The following is a 21,571-nucleotide window of genomic DNA, read 5'->3' as shown; positions in this document are numbered from 1 at the left end:
AGAAACCTCTGCTGAAAGCAGTGGCTGGGATAACTGAATGTAATCAAGGTGCCACAGATGGAGAAGGAGCATGAACAGGCTTAGAAAGCTATGTACGTAGAGCTAAACCAAAGGGGACTCGGGTCAGCTGCAAAGTAGGCATTGGAAAATGCCAGTAAGATGCAACAGCACAAACGGCTTCAGTGAAGAGAGAGAGAGAGAGAGAGAGCGAAGACTCAACGGCTGCAAGGAGGAAGCCGTAGGGAACAAACAGAATAAGATGGGTGTTGCCATGGGAACCAGAAAGTGCGTGCTCCAAGGAGCGAAATGGCTGTGGGCAAATAACGAAATGGTAGGCCCTAACGTGGCATGAGAGCGAAGAAGAGCAGAACGAGGGCATCGAACGGCAGCTCTAACTGAAGTGACGACGGGCACTGCATGTTCTTTTCTGAACGCCGAGTGGCAGGTGGCGCTGACCTAGTTTCTCCTGAACTTTGTGTTGCAGAGATTTCTTCTCTTGGTTTCCTTGGAAGGAAGTAGGGACAGTAGGCTCTCCTCATACGCCCTGGGGAACCCATAACTACTCCCTGATTTTTCACCTCCGATTCCTCCTGCTTTCTCTCTGGGGGAAATGGCCTTGTGCTATTGCTTGGTTGTCTGGCATTCCATGCACGCATGTCCAATCACCAGGTGCCTCACCTTTGTCATATATAAATTCCTTTTTACTGTCGCTCATATTGTTACAGGTCACCCCAATCTCCTAGCGGTGCAAGATTCCAGGGGTTACAAGCACTTACTGAGGGTTTGTGTTTCCTTTTGGAAACAAGGCCCAGTGGAGACTGTAGTGTCTTTGTGATATATGGTTTATTTACTCAAGATATATAACCTGCGCCTGCAATGGAATTAACACTTCAATAGGGTCCTGATTCCCCCATTTCTGCAGCTGTGGATTCAAAAAGAAATCAAACATAGCTCTGACTCTAGCCTGCTGCGTTTAAAGACTGCCACTTTTTCTCTCAAACTTACATCACAACAACTCTAAAACTCTACTTCAAAGCCTTTTGTCTCTCTAACTAATTCTGAGATGATGATGGGACCCCTCCCATTTACCCTCTGGCACAGAAACACCCCCTTTGTCCCCCTAACAAACCATGTTTAGTGGGTCATTACCAGGCTGGCCTCACTATTCCAGCAATTGAATCTGTATTGGATCCAGGAATTAGGAGGCAGTCCCAGGTGATTTCTTGAACATCTGATGCCAGCCTGACTTGTATTTTAACATGCTAAATTCAGTGTCCAGCACCCAGGAATCAGAAGCAGGGTCCAGGCAGCTCACAAACTCACAACAATATTGTACATGGCATTTTTAAAAGAATAACAATGCAAGCGTAAGAAAGATCGTGCCCCAAAGGAATGTACCATCTCAAATGTGTCAAAGAGGTGACAACAGGAGGAAAGCATAGCCAGGAAGAAAGATGAGAGTCAAGTGTAATAGGCTGGAGATTTGTCAGTGTAAATGCACACGCTTCAGACTATGTTTCATCTGAAGGTGAGGAACAAGTCAAAGGGTTGATGAAAACCATGGCTTTGGAGAGATTTAGAGGAAGCAAGAGAGATGGTGGTTCTAGTAACATGTATGGATTTATTGATTGAAGGCAATCTCCTTTTGAACACTTGGAAGAACAGTACACCTTAACATAGCTTTCTCCTCAATGTTCCACCCTCCCTCCTCTTCACTCTTTGGCTCAGTTTGTATCATAGCTGTCAACCGTCCCTTATTTGGCAGGAAACTGCCTTATCCCAGCGTCGTTTCCCACTGCTGTCCCGGATTGATGATGTCCCTTAAATTTCCCAGGTTTCAAAGGAAGCCGCTCCTCTCCCTCCCTTCCTGCCGGCCAGGGAGGAGGGAGGCTCCAACTGTGTTGCTTGGCTGCGTTGCTCACCCAAAACGGAGTCTAAGAACGACTGGGGGATGGAGCTTGCATGCCTTGTGCCGATCAAATCGGCCGCGTTGCCTGGGGACTCGCCTTTGCTCAGCGCTTCCCAGCGGAGAGGTGACGGTGCTTTTCCTTGCTGCATCCCTTCTGCTGGGTTGCTGCGCTGTGGGAACCACCGCTTGAGGCTTCGTTTGGCTGCTGGTTGACTAAAATCCCTTATTTTGGCTGCTGATCCCTTATTTTGTGTAAGTTGACAGCTATGGCTTTGATGCATGAGCTTTGACCCCAGGGTTCTAGTTGGGTGTCACCTGTTGACAAACTGAAGACCACCAGAAAGAGTTCAAAGCACAGGAAAATCAGTAGAGTATTTTAAGGAGACAGAAGACTCTTTCCTCCAGACTGTAGCCTACAAGGTGTCTTGGTGAAGCTTGGCAGGAGACAGAGCAGGAGAGCAGGACCATGGAGCTGGTTAAATCAGATTAGCTGCAGAGCATTCAAGAGCACCAAGCTAGAAGGTTGTCCTCAGTCCGGACACTGAGGTCCAGTGCCGAGGGCCTTCTGGCGGTTCCCTCACTGCGAGAAGTAAGGTTACAGGGAACCAGGCAGAGGGCCTTCTCGGCAGTGGCACCCGCCCTGTGGAATGCTCTCCCAGAAGATGTCAAGGAAATAAACAACTATCTGACTTTTGGAAGACATATGAAGGCAGCCCTGTTTAGGGAAGTTTTTAAAGTTTGAAGTTTTATTCTGTTTTTAGTCTTCTGTTGGGAGCCACCCAGAGTGGCTGGGGAAACCCAGCCAGATGGGCGGGGTATAAATAATAAAATTATTATTATTATTATTCTCCCTCCAAGGAAACTGTTGGTGTTTCAAAAAGCTGCACTCTTGCCCTATTCCTCAGGCACTGGCAGAGCTGTGGAGTCTCCAGCTCAAGAGTGCTGGGATTTCTTGAGGAGCTGTTCTCAGAGTCAGAAGAGGTGAAGGCAACCACCATAAGCAATGGAAGAGAAGGCAGCAGTCATGGGCAGCAGTCAGAAGAGAATGAGAAGCCATGAACCAGAAGTCCAGACTGAAGAGTGCTCAAGATCCGAGGGCAAGCCAGAAGGTGGGACTTGAGAACAAGGACTGAAGGCCAGCCAGAAAAACAAGACACACCAGAAGTCAGGGAGACATCATTGCTCAAGAAAAGTTCCATTGAGAACAGCAAAGGCAAATTTCTATGCTCACACAGCCCTCTCTACCCTCCATCCTGGAAAACAAGAGGTTAAAGGGCACATTCCAGCCAAGCACTTGGAATGTGAATCCAGGCCACTGAGGGGTGTGTCCTAAAAAGAGGAGGCGTGGCCTGTGGAGAGGGCCTACTGTGGATAAGACAATATTGTTTCCTTAGAAATAATAGGCAAAAATTGTGGGTCGTCTTATACACGGATACCAGAGGGGGGACGGGCGATTGGTGGCAACAGCCAGCAGGAGATTGTCAGCAGCGGTTGGCGTGTGACTGGTTGCTGCAGCAAGGCCTGCCGACGAATGGCTGCAGCTGCAGCAATTGGGCGGGCTATTTACGGCAGCGGCGAGTCGTACATGCAATCGGCTGTGGTTGCGTCAAGCGTGCAGGTGGGCTTTTGGCTGCGTACATTCATACGATTGGTGGCCATGGCGATGCGTGCGATTTGCATTGACGGGCAGGCTGTAGAGTGATTGGTGGCGGTGACACCCCCCCCCCCCGAAAAGCTCAGCAACTCTGGGCGATCTCCCCCCAAAGAAAGCTCAACAACTTTGGGCAATTCCCCCCCCCCAAAAAAAAAAAATTATTTCTTGCTGCGGTCCAAAAAAATAGGGGTCATCTTATACATGGGTGCGTGTTATACATGGAAAAATATGGTATGTTAAAAATAGAGGAAGGTATCTGACTTTAGAAATCAGAAATGTAAGCATTTTAAATGAAGCAAGAAGGCACGTATTACTTTTCATATTGTGCACTTTCTACCAAACCAGGGACTAGCAAGTCACAGGTTCTAGGAACCCGAAGATTCTGTATCTCACTGTCATTATCATCCACAGAACTCATAGATGATTTTGTACTCCTTCTTCATGTCCTTCAACTACAATGGTTGTCCACAGTTATGAATATTCATGACTCTAATAACTTAAAACATGGGTTCTTAACCTATGGTCCGTGGGTGCCTGGGGGGCACAAAACTGGGTCCTTTGCCCCCCCCCTTCTTTTTTTTACCCCAATGCAATACAACTAATTGTATGCAAAATTCTGTATGAATGTGCTCATGTAGATTCCCGCCCCCCCCACCAGGAAGCGGGTTTAGTTTTCATCAGATTCTCAAAGTGGTCTGTGTCCCAAACAAATATAAGAACCACTGAATGAAAATATTTCACGTATACTTTCCATATCACTAGGAACACTCTCTTATCTAAAAACTATCAGCACGAAACATACAGGCCAGTTCAGTCCTTGTTTACTCGGAAGTCTCACTTTGTGCTATGGGACATTTACTGATGAGAGTGCCTACTACTGCAACATTTAAGTCTTTAAGTAAGTGTTCTTGCTTACTATGTTTGCATACGTACAGAGAAGGAGCCACAAAGACTGTCTCTAAGCAGACACAATTCTGCAGTGCAAAAAAAGCATGCGGGTTATGGTTTAATGTTGTAATAAAGGCTCCATTTAGTTGCAAACCAATATGCCTTAATTGTATGTGGCCATGGGCTACTCTACATGCCTGTTCAAGAAATATATGAATGCCCGAATGGTACAGTTGATTTACACCAGTTATTTAAGTTGGCTTAATTTAAACCACCATGTATTGTGTTTCAGCTGAGTTCAGGTGTTTCTGATTGCTCTGCGGTGGATAATTGCACATCATCACTTGGCGCAATGGTCACATAGGTGAGTTGGCCATAAAATGCACATTTAATCCACTCACATGCTCTTTGTGCCACACACAAATACTGCTGAGATGTGCTTTTCACATTACAGCAGCCCTGGATCCACCCCATGGGGCAGCTGCAACGTTTAAGGGCTTGTAACCAGGTGGTCAGGACGAAATGTGAGAGTTGCTGCTCATACAAAATTGGCACTGCGGGGTAAAATGTGGCCCCCATGTTGGTGCTGTTACACCACCTGACGCAGGACAAATGACAGAAAACGAATTTATATTTTCCAGTCAATGTAAGATTGCATTACATTACACTGCGTTATAGGTTATTCATGAAAATGTTTTCCAGGTCCTGGTCTGACAGCTTAATTTTTTTTCTTTTTTGCACTGGTGCAGCCATGAAACCCAGCTCTTTACCACTGATGCAGCTGCAAAAAACCCAAATTGCTGTATGCTCTGATTCATCAGATTTTCCTGGGGTTTTCCTGGGGAGAGTGGTGGGCAAACAGTGCTCTGAGACAGGCCTGGAAAGCCCAGACCTTATGCCTATAATGTGTGGGGCAAAAATGTGGCTGAGCCCTAAGTTACTACAGATCCTGACTGATCTGTACACTACAGATCCTGTGAAATTATTTCTCCCAGTAATCACAGGGAAGAAAACTGAAGCTCTTATACTGTACTATACTATACTTCTGTAAAGCACTTTGTGAATTGATGGCACTATAAAGGTAAAGGTAAAGGTACCCCTGCCCGTACGGGCCAGTCTTGACAGACTCTGGGGTTGTGCGCCCATCTCACTTAAGAGGCCAGGGGCCAGCGCTGTCCGGAGACACTTCCGGGTCACGTGGCCAGCGTGACATCGCTGCTCTGGCCAGAGCCAGAGCCAGAGCCGCACACGGAAACGCCGTTTACCTTCCCGCTGGTAAGCGGTCCCTATTTATCTACTTGCACCCGGAGGTGCTTTCGAACTGCTAGGTTGGCAGGCGCTGGGACCGAGCAGCGGGAGCGCACCCCGCCGCAGGGATTCGAACCGCCGACCTTTCGATCGGCAAGCCCTAGGCGCTGAGGCTTTAACCCACAGCGCCACCCTCCTCCTCAGATATATAGGATAGAGGCGTAGTTGTGTTACGTTTCTTGTGCAAAAACCACGAGTCCTCTGGCACCTTAAAGCCCAACATTTATTGTCACATAAAACTTTTGCTACAAGGAAAGCCTTTCAGGTGCCACAGGGCTCTTGTTGCTTCCACACAAATATATAGCTACACGCGAGGAATGGAAAATAGGTGGCAGAAAAAAAGAATCCCTTTTTCTTTGTAGTGCCAAGAAGCAGCCCAATAAAAACCCCGGTATCTTTTCCCTTCCCTAGCCCACAACCAAGGACGTCCGCGCTCCTTACGCATGTGAACATTTATCTTGTGACGAACGGGATTTTTTGAGGCTCAGACACACACAGCCCATTAATGCGTCTTGCATTTCTCCGCCCCGTCCTTGCTGGAATCAACCTTGGTCTGAAAGGCATGCTTTTAAATCTTATTTCTTAAACAAAACAAAAAAACTGTTGCAGGTCTACAGATTTCTTCGCCTCCCGCCTCCCTTCCCCCGACAGCAACCTTGGTAATTTACAGGTCTCTTGTTCACACGCACCTGCAATTATCCTGAATTATACTATGGCGGGGGATGCTGGAGGGTGGAGGAGGCTTGCTGCAAAAAAAGCAGCCATCGCACCTCCATCCTCCAAGACCCACATAATTCCAGCTTCTCCCACCCCCATTCTTCTTCCCCCCTCCAACCAGTAGGGACCCAGGTTGCCACCACGTGAGCATCTGCCTGGCCCGGCCCTCCTCTTCTTGCGCATACAGAATAGTAGGCGGGCTTTAATCGGGTTTTTTTTTCCTCTCCTCCTCTGCCTCCCTCTCCGCCTCCCCCCCCCACCCCCCCGCAATGTCAGATCCGCTGCAGAGTCGCGGGGTAGCCTGCAAGGCAGAAGGAGGCGCCGCGCGCAGCTGACGGGGGCTCCCCAAAAGCCTGCAGCCTCGAGGTGGCGAGCGGAAGGTCAGCGCCCTCGCTTGGCCGGCGTGGGGGTGGGGTGGGGGGTCGCCTTGGCTGGCGAGGGGGGAGCCGTCTCCATCTTCTCCCCCACCGGTGCGCACGAACGGCTTCGCTCCAGGATTAGCCTCGCCTGCGCCGGATCCCCGGCCGGAGAAAAGACCGAAGCGGAGGGTTCCTGCTTGCAAAAAAAAAAAAACCGGGTGCCCTAGGAGAGGAAAGTCAGACGGTGGGTACTAGGGGGGGTGGGAATTAATTGCAAAATAAACGCATGCGGCAGAGCCACCATCTCACCTCGCTCTGGGGGGAAAAACTGGGTGGAAGAAGACACCCCCCAGCCCAGGAGCAAGCCCGGCTGGATCCCATTGTGTGTGCGCGCGCGCGTGGTTTAGTCGATCGGAGCTGAAGGTTATTGTGGAAGGAAGCGGCCTCTTGCAGCAGCAGCAGCAGCAGCGTGTCGTCGGGAGGGGGCGGAGGGAGCCGGGGTGGCGGCGCTTTCCAACGTGGGATTCCATGGCTCTGGCGGCGGAGCTCTGGTGACCCGGGGAGAAGCGGCTCGACTGCGGCAATGCTGCCAGCAGCAGCAGCAGCAGCAGCAGCATCGACGGCTCTGCTGAGAGGAGGCGCCTGAGGGCAGGCGGCAGGATCCGGCCACATCCACCCTTCCCCCGCTGCCTTTTCTGTTTCCTCCAAACGGATTCTCCCCACTCCACAAACCTCTGCCCACCGTTTGCGCTCTGCTCGCCACCCGAGGGGAGGCGAGGCGTGCGCGGCTTGGCTTGCCTAGCTCGGGCAGGTAGCGGGTCTCTGCGTCCTCCTTTTGCCCTCCTTTCCCCCCCGACGACCCCCGCGGCCAAAGCCCTTGGGAGCATGGCTACCCTGCTGCGGAAAATCGGGCTCATCCGGATCCACAACAGGGACACCGAGGACCCCAAGCATCACCATCACCACCACCGTCGCGGCAGCATCCAGCAAGGCTCCTCGCTGCGGGGCAAAAGCAACCAGAAGAATAAGCAGCAGCAGCAGCAGCTGCAAGGCACGCCGGCCAGCGGCTGCGGGAGCCCCGGCAAGGAGAGCTGCAGCAGCAGCCGAGGCAGCAGCCCCGCGCGCAACAAGCCCAAGAAGGTGCTGGAAGTGGCCAAGCAGCAGCAACAGGCGAGCCCCGACGGCGCGCCCGAGAAAGCGCAGCAACAGCAGCGCGACGCCAAGGAGGCTGGCTCGGGCAAGGACCCGGCGTCGGGGGGCAGTGTTGGGCGCTCCAGCACCCCGGCCTTGGTGCCGCCGTCGCTGGTGCCAGCCAGCCGGCAGGCGCACTGCACGCAAGTGCGCACCCGACGGCTGATGAAAGAGCTGCAGGACATCGCGCGCTTGAGCGACCGCTTCATCTCGGTGGAGCTGGTGGACGAGAGCCTCTTCGACTGGAACGTGAAGCTGCACCAGGTGGACAAAGACTCGGTGCTGTGGCAGGACATGAAGGAGACCAACACCGAGTACATCTTGCTCAACCTCACCTTCCCGGACAACTTCCCCTTCGCGCCGCCCTTCATGAGGGTGCTCAGCCCACGTCTGGAGAACGGCTATGTCCTGGATGGCGGCGCCATCTGCATGGAGCTCCTCACCCCCAGAGGCTGGTCCAGCGCCTACACCGTCGAGGCCGTCATGCGCCAGTTTGCCGCCAGCCTTGTCAAAGGGCAGGTAAGGAAGGAAGGGGCTCCTGGTGGGGGGGGGAGAGACTTGGGTGGGGGCTCTCTAGGCCGAGAAGCAGTGGGTGCCACCCATGCCTTGGGTGGCACCCAGCCTGGCTGTGGTTGAAACACCCCTGAACCTCTCCCCCCTGCTAATATTTGGCCAGCTGGCTCCCTCTGTGCCTCTGGTCCCTTTCTCTTGCTGAGCCTTGGCGTTGAAGGGGTTTTTCTGGAGCAAAGGCCTAGGCTTGGCTCAAATCCATCTCCTCCTGCGCTGCCATTTTGCTGCACTGCATTAGCCAGGTGGCTGAATACCAAACCACACATGATGTGGGCGATCTGCAACTTCCCAACTTTCGCCTCTTAAATATTAAAGGAGGTGTAAAGTGCTAAAAAATTGGTCAGAGGAGCAACACTTATCCAAGTCCCTCATGTCTTGTTTGGTTGTTTCTTCTTAAAAATCACAACTATCCCATGCTGTGTGCCTTATCCAAGAGATATCTTACAAATGGGGTAGCCAATGCTTTCCAGATGTTGGATTTCCAACACCCAGCAGCCCTTTGGTCCCAGAGTTTTAGTCCTGCAACACCTGGAGAGCAGCAGATTGGTTATTTCATACCTTATAGTGTCTCGAGAGGATGGTGGAGTGCACCTGTGGGATGATGCTCAGTTGTGCCCCAGCATCCTCTCCTGCAATACTGGCAAGGATACTGGGATGCCCATCTTGGGCCACGCACTGCTTCAAGAGCACTTACAAAAAATATTTCCGGACCTCAAACAAACCCTGCCCACCCCACTCCTCAAAAGGGTGTGTAGAAAACCTTTTGCCAAACTCTAGCGCTGGCGGGGGGGAGGGGCAGGCAGGCATCCTAACCCCTTTCTCAAAGATGGGGGAGGTGATTCTGGTCCCCAAATCTTTGTGTAAATGGAAGAGGATGACTGCTCCGTAGTATTCGGTGGGCTGAGTAGGAGAGATTCGTATTCTAAGAGGCTCTGTAGAATCCAGCGGTCAGCAACCCAACACGGTGTAAGCGACCCTTTGCAGGCCACAGAAGGTGTCCAGGAGTGCCCCACAAAAGGTGACTTTGGGGAGCAGACATGCAAAGCCAAGATTTATAAAATTCATAATTATCTGGAGAGAGTGAGTAAAACTGAGTTATTCTCCCTCTCCCAGAACTGGAACTTTTGAGTCATCCAGTGACAAATTGACTGGCAGAAGAATTTTGTCATATAGAACAGTATCGTAGGCAGTCCCTTGCTACAAGATGACACGATGGCAACTACGGTACATCTGTTGGCTAAAAAGGGAAATACAGCACATTGATGGAGACCAAGTGTGCCAGTGACTAAGAGTCAGATTCTGGGAGCAATTAATTCCAGGACTGGCTGGTCAAGTGCTCACACAAATGGAGGCACAGTGTGTTCTTTGCTCTGATCCAGAAAAGCATTTTTGATGTTTTAAAGCGGTCTCACAGCCTGACACAGCTATCTATATTGTGGTGCTGCGTGGAGATGGTGATGTTATGAAATGAAGCCTATGGCTTCAAAGGAGAGCCTCTGCAGCCCCGCTTAAGATTGTACGAATATGTGAGACAAAGCAAGGGGCACCACAATTCTTGTGTATAATAAACCCCAAGCTCTTGAGGTGTCTGCTGAAATGAATGGGTATCAACTGAAGCCTAAGCTAGAAAAAGCTACCACCTTGCCAGATCTATGCTGCCTCCGCAATCCAGCACTTCCTATGGCCTTCTGGCTCTTTCTAATCTTAACTAAATATGCAGGAGACCCCCTTTATATCTATTTGTCTCCCTGTCTATGTATAATCCCATATATGTTTCATATATGTGCAACCCAATCCTATGCATATACATTTGGATGAGTTTAGTGGGATTTACACCCAAGTAAGCAGGGATAGGATTGCAACCAAAGTCAGATATACGGTCTTCAAAACAGAGACAGCAACAATTCCTCTGCTATGTTGTTTCATGAAAAATGTTTTTGGGATGTGGTGGGAAGGGATTTTGGTAAGAAAATCCACGCACTCATTTATTTCTTTTTTAAAAAAAGTTGCTGTAATGGCTGTTCCTGCCTGGGCTAGCTCCCAATGAATGGCCTCAAGATCTTAATGTGCTTTGTATCCCTTTCTCCCCTGAAAACGTGCGCTGTGGTCACAGACCAATGCAAAATTTGTATTGCTTTAAAATGTTTTTCTGTCGTCGTATGTCATCCTGATGTTCTGCGAGACGGCGGTATATAAATCGGTCTATAAATATTTTTTTTCTTAATTGCTCTGTCATAAATTAAATTTGGTATTGACTAATGGTTACAAACCCATATTTCCAAGTAATGGTTTTAAACAACTGCGTATTGCAATGCACTTATGCAGGTTGTAGATCCTTCTTCTGCCTCCTCCTGCTTTCCAAACATCAGTATCGCTAAGCAAGACAGAGAGGACAATGCCCATTGGAACATCCTTAGGTGTTTGGGTTGCAGTCTGGTGGGAAGTTCTGTGCAAACCCCACTGAAGTGAAGGCATTGTGCAGATCTTGTTCATTTCGATGGGCTTTGAGCATGATAGTATCCTGCTGGATTGCACCTTTCTTTATTTTTTAATAGCTCCAGCATAGGCATTGAATATGTTCTTCTTCAGTGTTAACCTCCAAAGACCCTCCAACCCCCAAATGCAGAATGTACATATACACAGATAAATTAAAACAGATTTGAAAACTAAGTAAAAAAAAAAACAAACAAAAAAACCCCAACTTTAAAAATAAATAAATAATAGCTTGGTTGAAGTTAACTCTGAATACCAGCATGTTAAACCAATACTTACAGCCCCTTAGAACTGAATTGTATATATAGGGGGTTATCTGAACAAGTCATACTCCAGAGTAAACCCATTGAAAGCAATGGAACACGAGTCCATTTATTTCAATGGGTTTTCTCCGTTTGACTTAGTCAGATGTCACCCACTGAGTTAAATACCGCTTCTCCATGTGGACCATGGGGAAAATATGTTTTGAGGATAGAAATGACATAATTGTGGCACGATAGGACATATACTGTATTCTTAGGATGGGTTTGAGACAGGTGGCCTTGGCTTCGCCAGTTATCACAGATATTGGGATCCAGCTCTTGGTTCCAAGAGATGCCATCCCATATATTACTAAGGGCAGACTACATCACCCTGGGTGATCTTGTATAATCCTATTTTTTTACTAGCTGAGCTTTTCAGTTTGCTTCATTCTCGAATTATGAATCCTTGTTTAGAAGTTTTAAGGGCAGTCTTGAGAACTAAGTGGCTGTTATAACTGAAAAGGTTATGTAAAGTTTGGGCTTTATATATCCACTTTATTTCTTTGGAATATCTATATCTCACCTTTTGAGTGAATTATCCTCAAGCTGGCTTGACTGCAGCAGTGCACACCTGTGTAAACACTCAGCCCAAGCCCACACAACCTAACATCATCCCTTAGTCCCCCTGGTCAACTGATGGGGCCAGAGTGTGCTTCCTTCGACTCTGCAGTTCCAAAGCAGGGGTTGAAGAATCTCACTGCACCTGCTTCTTCCGTGATGGATGGATGGGAGCAAGTTGGTGCCCACCCCTTGCTGTGATGTTCTTCTAGAAGGCAGGGCGTGAAAACTTTCAGTGGCCCAGTCCCTTGGCCAATGTCAGACACCAGAGAGTGCCAGTGTGGTGTAGTGGTTAAGAGCGGTAGACTCGTAATCTGGCGAACCGGGTTCAATTCCCCGCTCCTCCATATGCAGTTGCTGGGTGACCTTGGGCTAGTCACACTTCTCTGAAGTCTCTCAGCCGCACTCACCTCACAGAGTGTTTGTTGTGGGGGAGGAAGGGAAAGGAGAATGTTAGCCCCTTTGAGACTCCTTAGGGCAGTGTTTCCCAACCTTTGGTCTCCAGCTGTTTTTGGACTACAATTCCCATCATCCCTGACCACTGGTCTTGCTAGCTAGGGATGATGGGAGTTGTAGTCCAAAAACAGCTGGAGACCAAAGGTTGGGAAACACTGCCTTAGGGTAGTGATAAAGCGGGATATCAAATCCAAACTCTTCTTCTTCTATTTAGTGCTGGAATCTCAGGGCACTTGGACCTGTGTATTCGTTAACTTACAAAAATTTCCCATTGAACTCAAGGGCGATTACATGCAGAGGATTGTACTGATTAAGTTGCTTACGCATACTAATAGTATATTCAGTTTTACTAAAATGACTTTAAATGTTGAACAACCTTTTCACATTTATAACAGGCCATTGAGCATGCCGCGTGATTGTCTTCTAGTTAACATTCCTAATGCACTGCTGCTTAATACATAAGGAGCATTTATCCATCTAATAGGCAGGTGTATTTACATGTAACATTTCCCAAAATTCATAAAAATACCAAGTTTGTTTATTCAACTATACATGAACACGTCAATACATAATAGTATACTTTGTAGATAGTCTACATGCTCTCTTTGGATATAACCTATTTTAGTAATTATATTAACTGGTTGGTATGTATCATTGCTTAGGAAAGGTATGACATACCAGTGGGATGGGAAATTTGATTTAAATTAATGATTTAAATTGTAGGCTGTGTGTTTTTTAACTCAACAAGAGAAAGGCCAATATAAATCACTGGTTTAATTCAAGTTTCCCATTATACTTCAAACCTTCCCTAAACAATTACCCATATTCCCTCAATTCTAATGAACCCACCTTGCCTTCTTAAAGTATCAGCAACCCTTCTAAGTTAAATGTCTACCAAAAGACAATGAAATTGTCTGTGCCATTAGGCTCAAAACAGTTTTCAGTGAGAAAACGTTTTTTTACCCTGTGAAGATGCACAAAATGGACATTTTGGATATCAGCTTGATGGACACTTCATTTTATTATACACAGGGAATGAGGAAACCAGTTTGATCTGCTTTTGCCCTGCTTTACCAGAAAGCCATGAGGAAACCAAATATTATATAGATGCAATTTCAGGGAAAATCCATGGTTTTGTGACATTTGCCATAATTATTTCTGCCAATACTATCTTCCTTCTCAGCTTTCCCCTCTGCTCCCCAAAAACCTCCTTGTAATTGTACGGCGATTTTCTCCTGGAAATACTTCTCGTAAATATCTGTCCATTTGGGGATTAGAAGATGAGGAGAGGTGGTTGCACGTTTAATTAAACCATATTGCTTCATGTTTCAGGGCTAGATCATGGAGCCTCTTTCCCATCCATTAGTCATATGATCCTTTTTGCCGCTGATATGAGTAATTCATGTTACTTCAAGCCTAATGAGAACAATTGTCAGCGCTGGGTCTTTTTTGCATTCTTGCAATTAAAGTAACAGGCTTTTACTTAATTGCTTTATGTGACTCAGTCATGTCTTCTAGAAAGGAGCGTAGGATCGTGTTGTACTGAGCAAGCTTTTGAGTTCCCTAGAACGCTTCAACAGATTAGTTGTCAGGAAAGCCTACTATGGATGGGTGGGGCAGGTGAGAGTCCCCATTTAGTGCTGATCCAAAAACGAAATGTGGGAGGCAGGAGCAGACGATTCAATTAGGCTCAATTAGCTGCCGCAGTGAAGAGGAGGACCAGATCCAGAGGTTCCTGCCTTGCCATGTGTGCCCATATACGAAGTCAGCATCAACTATTCTAATGCAGTCAACCTGCACCATTTTAAGCTTAAACACTGAGACGAATAATTATTTCAACATTTGTTCCTGAACACAGTCTATTGCTTCAACCCCTCCTTATCACATGAGTGTCTGTGTGAGAGAAAGTGTGTGCTTGCGAATAAGAAATACAGATCTGTGATACAATTGCTACAGAGAAATACATTTTTAAGGGAAGGTTAAATTGCAATCCTAAATATACTTTGTAGGGAGTAAGCCTCACTTAGTATTGAGGAACTCCTAATTATTCACAATGCACTCTTTTTCACTGGAATTCTATAATTTTAATTCTATAATCTAGAATATTAATTCCTGTACTTGTTATTTAAAAAAAAATGATGCTCATGTGTTGTTGAAGAGCAAAGGGAAAATGCAGAGGTGAATGTTTGTCAACAGTTTCGTAATGCTTTTTTGTAATTAAAAATGTGAAGGCAATCGCACAGGGAAAATGAGAGGGTAGTATTAATAGTAGAGTGTTGTCAATGTCTGTTTGATAATCTGAGCAACTGCTGTCCAGTAGCAGTCGGATTCAGCCCCATGTAATACGAGTTGCATTATATAACCTGGATGATTCTGTTGCATAAGGCAGATGGTACGGAAGCTCTGGCTAGGAGGAACACTTGAGATTCTTGGTCCTGTTTGCAGAGCTAGTCTTTCTTAACACTTAGTTTAAGAAGGGCACTTGCACTGAGAGGGAACCTATTTCCATCTGTTGGGAAATACAATCACTGAATTTGTGAAACTCTTAACTGGCATTATACCCATTGTGTAGCACTTGGTAAGATTCCCAGTGTTTCATCAGAAGAGCTTCTGTCAGTTTAATCAGGCAATGTTAAGATAGTGCTTTAAATGGAAATAAGAGCCCTGTTGGATCAGATAGGGACTCCCTCTAGTTTCCAACAATGCATTGCAGGAGATTTAACTAAACGGCCCTTGTGGGCCCTTCCAACTCCTCCATGATTCTGTGAATGGCCCCAAATTGATCCCCCTTGGGCAGCCCGTGGAAGGAGAAGCAGGAGCAAAGCACATGTTAATGGATTACTACAATTATTGGGATTAGTAGTATATTCCTTAGTGGTGCCTGTCACAGATGGCGCTGTGGGTTAAACCACAGAGACTAGGACTTGCCAATCAGAAGGTCGGCGGTTCGAATCCCTGCGACAGGGTGAGCTCCCGCTGCTCGGTCCCTGCTCCTGCCAACCTAGCAGTTCGAAAGCACGTCAAAGTGATAATAGATCAATAGGTACCGCTCCAGCGGGAAGGTAAACGGCGTTTCCGTGCACTGCTCTGGTTCGCCAGAAGCGGCTTAGTCATGCTGGCCACATGACCCGGAAGCTGTCTGCAGACAAACGCCGGCTCCCTCGGCCAATAAAGCGAGATGAGCACCGCAACCCCAGCGTCGCTCGTGACTGGACCTGATGGTCAGGGGTCCCTTTACCTTTACTTACAATTATTGGGATTAGTAGTATATTCCTTAGTGGTGCCTGTCTTACCGTGTGGAAAACATCTAGCAAAAAAGCACCTGAGCTCCAAAAACTTATTTATGTAGCATTAACTATTATTTATCTCAGTAATAAGACACAGGAGACGTAGGGTTGTTTCCAGCTAAGTTCTGCTCAGAGACCCATTGAAAATATTGAGCCCAAATTAGTTATGTTCATTAACATAGGTAGGTCTACTCAGAGTAGGATTAGCTTTGGCCGCAACCCTGAGGGTCAATTCCATGCTCCCTGGAAAGGCAGCTGAGGAGCCGTAAGTTCCTTTAACTTCCTCCTCCACCAGGGCGGGGAGAGTGAGGTTGCTCCCAGAGGCGTTCCTGATGCACAGAGGAAAATTCTGCCACTGACCGATGCATATTAACTCTATAATGACAAATAAAATGCAGCAGCTCCACAGGGACTCCCACAAAAACTTGAGCAAGAAAGTGTGCTGAAAAACTCATCCTCATTGGTCCCCAACTGCACCTGAGAAAGGGAAGCATAGAAACATAGACTTGTAGGGTAGGAAGGGAATTTGAGGGTCATCAAGTCCAAACCTGCAATGCCGGAATCTCAACACATGGTCCTCCATTCTATTTGAAACAGTACAAAGCCCTGCATAGCTTTGCAAGTGTGCTAGTGATTTTCTTGCTGCACCGCTTGGAGGGCCATGGAATTCCATAATTGGGGCACCACTGCTGAGAATGCAGGTAGATGCTGCACAGTCAAGAAGGCCTTTCCCAAAGATCTCAAAATATGGCTTAGAAAGCCCTGATGTGATCCATCTTTTACTTCATGTCATGATTCTGATGTTGGCTGTGAATCATCAGACTAATGAGATGGGACCATCAGAGTATTCTGCTCTGGTCTGACCTCACCTGGAGTACTGTGTCCAGTTCTGGGCACCACAGTTCAAGAAGGACACGGACAAACTGGAACGTGTCCAGAGGAGGGCAACCAAAATGGTCAAAGGCCTGGAAACGATGCCTTATGAGGAACGGCTAAGGGAGCTGGGCATGTTTAGCCTGGAGAAGAGGAGGTTAAGGGGTGATATGATAGCCATGTTCAAATATATAAAAGGATGTCACATAGAGGAGGGAGAAAGGTTGTTTTCTGCTGCTCCAGAGAAGCGGACACGGAGCAATGGTTCCAAACTACAAGAAAGAAGATTCCACCTAAACATTAGGAAGAACTTCCTGACAGTAAGAGCTGTTCGACAGTGGAATTTGCTGCCAAGGAGTATGGTGGAGTCTCCTTCTTTGGAGGTCTTTAAGCAGAGGCTTGACAACCATATGTCAGGAGTGCTCTGATGGTGTTTCCTGCTTGGCAGGGAGTTGCACTCGATGGCCCTTGTGGTCTCTTCCAACTCTATGATTCTATGACCGTGGATTGGAAAACGTGTTTCAGGGTACCTTGGAAGCTCGTTGAGGGTCTTCAGTGAGGAAACTCACCAGTGGAAGACAGCTTGGCCATAATTATCTTCTCTTCCCACAGAATGTGCAGCTTCAAAGTACCTTTAGATCTCTTCTAAGTCATACTCTCAATTGACATGGGTCAACAGTGAAACCCTGTGGATCTGGCCATTAGGGAGAAACACAGAAAGCTGTCTTACATATGAATCAGACCATTGATTGACCTAGCTCAGGCCTTCAGGCAGAGGTCATTCCCAGCCCTACCTAGTGATGCCAGAGACTTAACCTCCACTGAGCTTTGGCCTTTCCCTAAAGACAGACATTGGTTGGTGAACCACCAACCTTTTGGTTTACAGTCACGCACGCTAACCAGTTATGCCCAATTGCTTCCCTTTATGAACTGAATGTGATCCTTAGAATGTGACCTGGAATTATTGACAGTGCACAAGGCAGCCATGGCAAAACAAGTTGATCTGGAAAAGGCTCCCTGAAGGTAGAAAACTTTAAGCTAAGACATGCTTACCAAAAAAATGGTAACAGTCCTGCCGGGGCTGTGGGGCTATTGGATACAAATGTTTGTGGATCAAGGCTGTGGACATATTTGGGCAGGCCTGTGGGCACACTTGGACTTTTGAGTGAGGGGCATGGACAACACCCTTCTGGTCACTTCTCTCCCCCAGACCCACCTCCACTCCCAAGAGACAGAAAGAGAGAAAGAAAGTACACACACATACAATTTGCATTTCCAAGGAATCTGGGTAAAAGCTGGATCTAGTGCAGTTAACTGAGCCTTGTTAAACACAAAGAGCTGAAAGATAGAAGTGTTTTCCCCAACTGTATGTACTTTTCAGTACAAAGAGTACTGAGAAAAGGGTAACCACTCTTACCGCAGGATAACTAGGGGGCAGTGAGTGGGGAGGCACTCAGAGGCTTTGTGGGAGCCCGGGGAACACCTCAAGTGGACCTCCCATAGGCTCTGTGTCAGTGACCCCTAAGCTGCAATCTCCAAACCACTATTCCTAAACTCCTTTTTTGGAAAGCGATGCTTTTAAATTATGTGCTCTGAACATGAAAACACGGGCCATGCAGATGTGGCGAGCCTATTAAGAACACAAGAAGTGCCCTGCTGAATTGGGGCAAAGCTGCCTAGTTCAGCATCTTGTTTCCTCATCTGTTGGGATTCAGGCACATGCTAAAGCTCATCTTGGAGGTAGCAGTTAGCAAACAGGACTGATAGCCATTTATAGCCTTTCCCCCTGTGAATTTATCCCTTTTAGGGCCACCTAACTTGGTGATTAAGGGACGCGGGTGGTGGTGCTGTGGGTTACACCACAGAGCCTAGGATTTGCCAATCAGAAGGTCAGTGGTTCGAATCCCCATGACGGGGTGAGCTCCCGTTGTTCGGTCCCTGCTCCTGCCAACCTAGCAGTTCGAAAGCACGTCAAAGTGCAAGTAGATAAATAGGTACCACTCTGGCAGGAAGGTAAATGCCGTTTCCGTGCACTGCTCTGCTTCACCAGAAGCAGCTTACTCATGCTGGCCACATGACCTGGAAGCTGTACTCCGGCTCCCTCAGCCAATAAAGTGAGATGAGCGCCACAACCCCAGAGTCGGTCACGACTGGACCTAATGGTCAGGGGTCCCTTTACCTTTAACTTGGTGATTGTGATGAGTCACCCTACTTTATAGGTGGGGAGCCCGTCTTCTATTTATTTTTGCCGATTCACTGATGCATGTGGAACAAGGGGTTCCTAATTTACTCCCACCATTGTCCATAAATTCAAAACCTAACTGCCATATATTTATGTTATCCTGTTTCCTAAACCCTTCATCTACAATCCTGTAGCTGTGGTATTTTAGACATGGCCTAAAACCAGCTAGGCACACTTTTATAAGTAAAAGTATATAAAAATGAAAAAGGAATTATTTATTTATCAGAAACTATAAATGTAAAATAAGGCAAATTCAGCTGGGTCCTATTTCTTACTTATGTTTGCTAAAATGAGGTTACAGTGTCTTCAAGTGACAGTTACAGAAGTTTGGGTATGGCTGCCTAGTAAAGTGTAGCTCCTAGCCCATTTAATTGATATTCCACTTTCCCCTGTAAATCTCGCCACCAGGCACCGTAGACTTCAGCCGGTTTCCTCTGAGCCAGACTTGCAGACAGTTCTCACTCTGGTCAGCTCCAGAAGCTCCTTGCAGAATCCCTCTCACTTGCTTAATGCCTTTATATGGCCTCACTGCCAAGCCTTCGGCATAAGCCAGTGATTCAGCTCTTTTGAGACAGACTATATTTCCTATTGGGACGCAGGTGGCGCTGTGGGTTAAAGCCTCAGCGCCTAGGGCTTGCCGATCGAAAGGTCGGCGGTTCGAATCCCTGTGGCGGGGTGCGCTCCCGCTGCTCGGTCCCAGCGCCTGCCAACCTAGCAGTTCGAAAGCACCCCCGGGTGCAAGTAGATAAATAGGGACCGCTTACCAGCGGGAAGGTAAACGGCGTTTCCGTGTGCGGCTCTGGCTCGCCAGAGCAGCGATGTCACGCTGGCCACGTGACCCGGAAGTGTCTCCGGACAGCGCTGGCCCCTGGCCTCTTAAGTGAGATGGGCGCACAACCCCAGAGTCTGTCAAGACTGGCCCGTACGGGCAGGGGTACCTTTACCTTTTACCTTTTTATATTTCCTATAATTTTTATTAAATTTTCTGTTTTACCATTTCAAATAAACATTTTACATACTTTAAAATATCAATGACTTCCCTTCTTCTCTTTCCATGGTTCATTTTGCATATCTTACATCCATGCATATTTTACAAGAATTATTCCAATCGGTTTTCCATTATTACATCCGTCAAAAATTATTTACCCTGTTGAATTGATTTTAACCCTGCCAGCGTTTTCAGCTGTACACAGTTATTTTCCATATACTCAATAAATGGTTTCCAGTCTTCTTTAAACGTATGTTCTTCTTGCTCTCTTTTTCTATATGTTAAGTCTGAAAGTTGTGTATATTCTGTCAACTTAAGTTGCCAATCTTCTTTAGTTGGGACCTTTCCCTTTTCGGGCTAACAAAACATGGGCCGCAGTTGTTGCATACATAAATAGCCTTTTCTGACACCTGGGAATTTCGGTCTAAATTATCCCCAACAGAAAGGATTCTGGAAGGGTTTGGGGGGGGGGGAGTAATTTGAAACATTTTTTTTCAATTCATTATTAAAAATCATTATAAATCATTATAAATCATTTCCCAATGAGACAAACTAAATTTTCAGTTTTCTCTAGGCTCTTAATAGTCCCTTGCCTGTCTTCCACCTGCTTCTGCCTCCTCTCTCAGCTTGTTCTTCTATTTATCTCATTCTTCTGTCTTCTTTATTCTTGTCTTCTTCATTCTTGTCTTCTTTCTCTCTGCCCCACCCACTTGCAAGACTAGTAGAATAGCTTCATTTATTTTGCAGCCGGCCTGTCCTTCAGCCAATCAGATTTGAGTGGAATCCAACCTCATGCAATCACCTTTCCTGTCGAATGAGTGATCAAGAATTTCTACCCATTAAGCCCATCAGAAGTGTGGTTTTACAGTTCTGTCCCATAGTATTTAAAAGAACCCAGTTTCTCCTCAGACCAGACTTTTGTAACTTAAATAGCAGCCAAATGTCAACCACCTTTTTATGGGGGGGGGGGGGGGATATAGCCTACGTTTACTTTATAATGGGGTGTTTGAATGCGATTGGCATCAGTGCCTGAACAGACAAGCACTCTTACCTAGAAATAATTTTTTCCACTTTAATCTCCCCAAAGATTCCTATCAAGTGAAAAGCCATTGAAACATTTTTAGCATCTGCAAGTCAAGAAAATGCTGCTGAGAATTTTTGGATAAAGTGATGCATATCTCTGGGGCTCGGGAAAGGATTTAAGTCATTCAGCCAGCCTATCCAAACAACTCTTAAGAGTTTATATTTCGTATCTCTCAATTGAAAAATCAGCCACATTTCCAGCACATTCTGGTGTGATTAACACAGAAGAACCCAGAATGGGACTTTGTGGATAGGAGCTGAATTGGTTGGAGCTATCAGGGGCAGAGAGCAAATTAAACCAGCAGTGTCTGCAAGTACTCCCTTTCCCCTTTTTTCCCTACAAGTGAATAATAATAATAATAATAATAATAATAATAATAATATTTTAATATTTATACCCCACCCATCTGGCCGAGTTTCCCCAGCCACTCTGGGCGGCTTCCAACAAAATATTAAAAGACAATAGTGCGTCAAACATTGAAAGCTTCCCTAAACAGGGCTGCCATCAGATGTCTTCTAAAAGTCTGGTGGTAGTTGTTCTCTTTGACATATGGTGGGAGAGCGTTTCACAGGGTGGGCGCCACTACCGAGAAGGCCCTCTGCCTGGTTCCCTGCAGTTTGGCTTATCGCAGTGAGGGAACCGCCAGAAGGCCCTCGGAGCTGGACCTCAGTGTCCGGGCTGAACAATGGGGG

The 21,571-nt window shown here is 47.0% G+C and overlaps 1 protein-coding gene across 1 annotated transcript in view; it reads left to right on the top strand.

The window, feature by feature from the left end:
- The first annotated feature begins 6,729 nt into the window (after positions 1-6,729).
- Positions 6,730-21,571, top strand: part of UBE2QL1 (ubiquitin conjugating enzyme E2 QL1) — a 32,637-nt gene continuing 17,795 nt past the window's right edge. The window contains exon 1 of the mRNA XM_079983657.1: positions 6,730-8,545. Within this exon, the coding sequence (XP_079839783.1) occupies positions 7,721-8,545 (825 nt within the window). The 5' untranslated portion in view covers positions 6,730-7,720. The remainder of the gene's footprint in view (positions 8,546-21,571) is intronic.

This window comes from Podarcis cretensis (genome assembly GCF_951804945.1).
Source record: "Podarcis cretensis genome assembly, chromosome: 7".
NCBI classification, from domain to species: domain Eukaryota; kingdom Metazoa; phylum Chordata; class Lepidosauria; order Squamata; family Lacertidae; genus Podarcis; species Podarcis cretensis.
The sequence above is the reverse complement of the archived record's forward strand: the minus strand, read 5'-3'. Positions and strand labels throughout refer to the sequence as shown.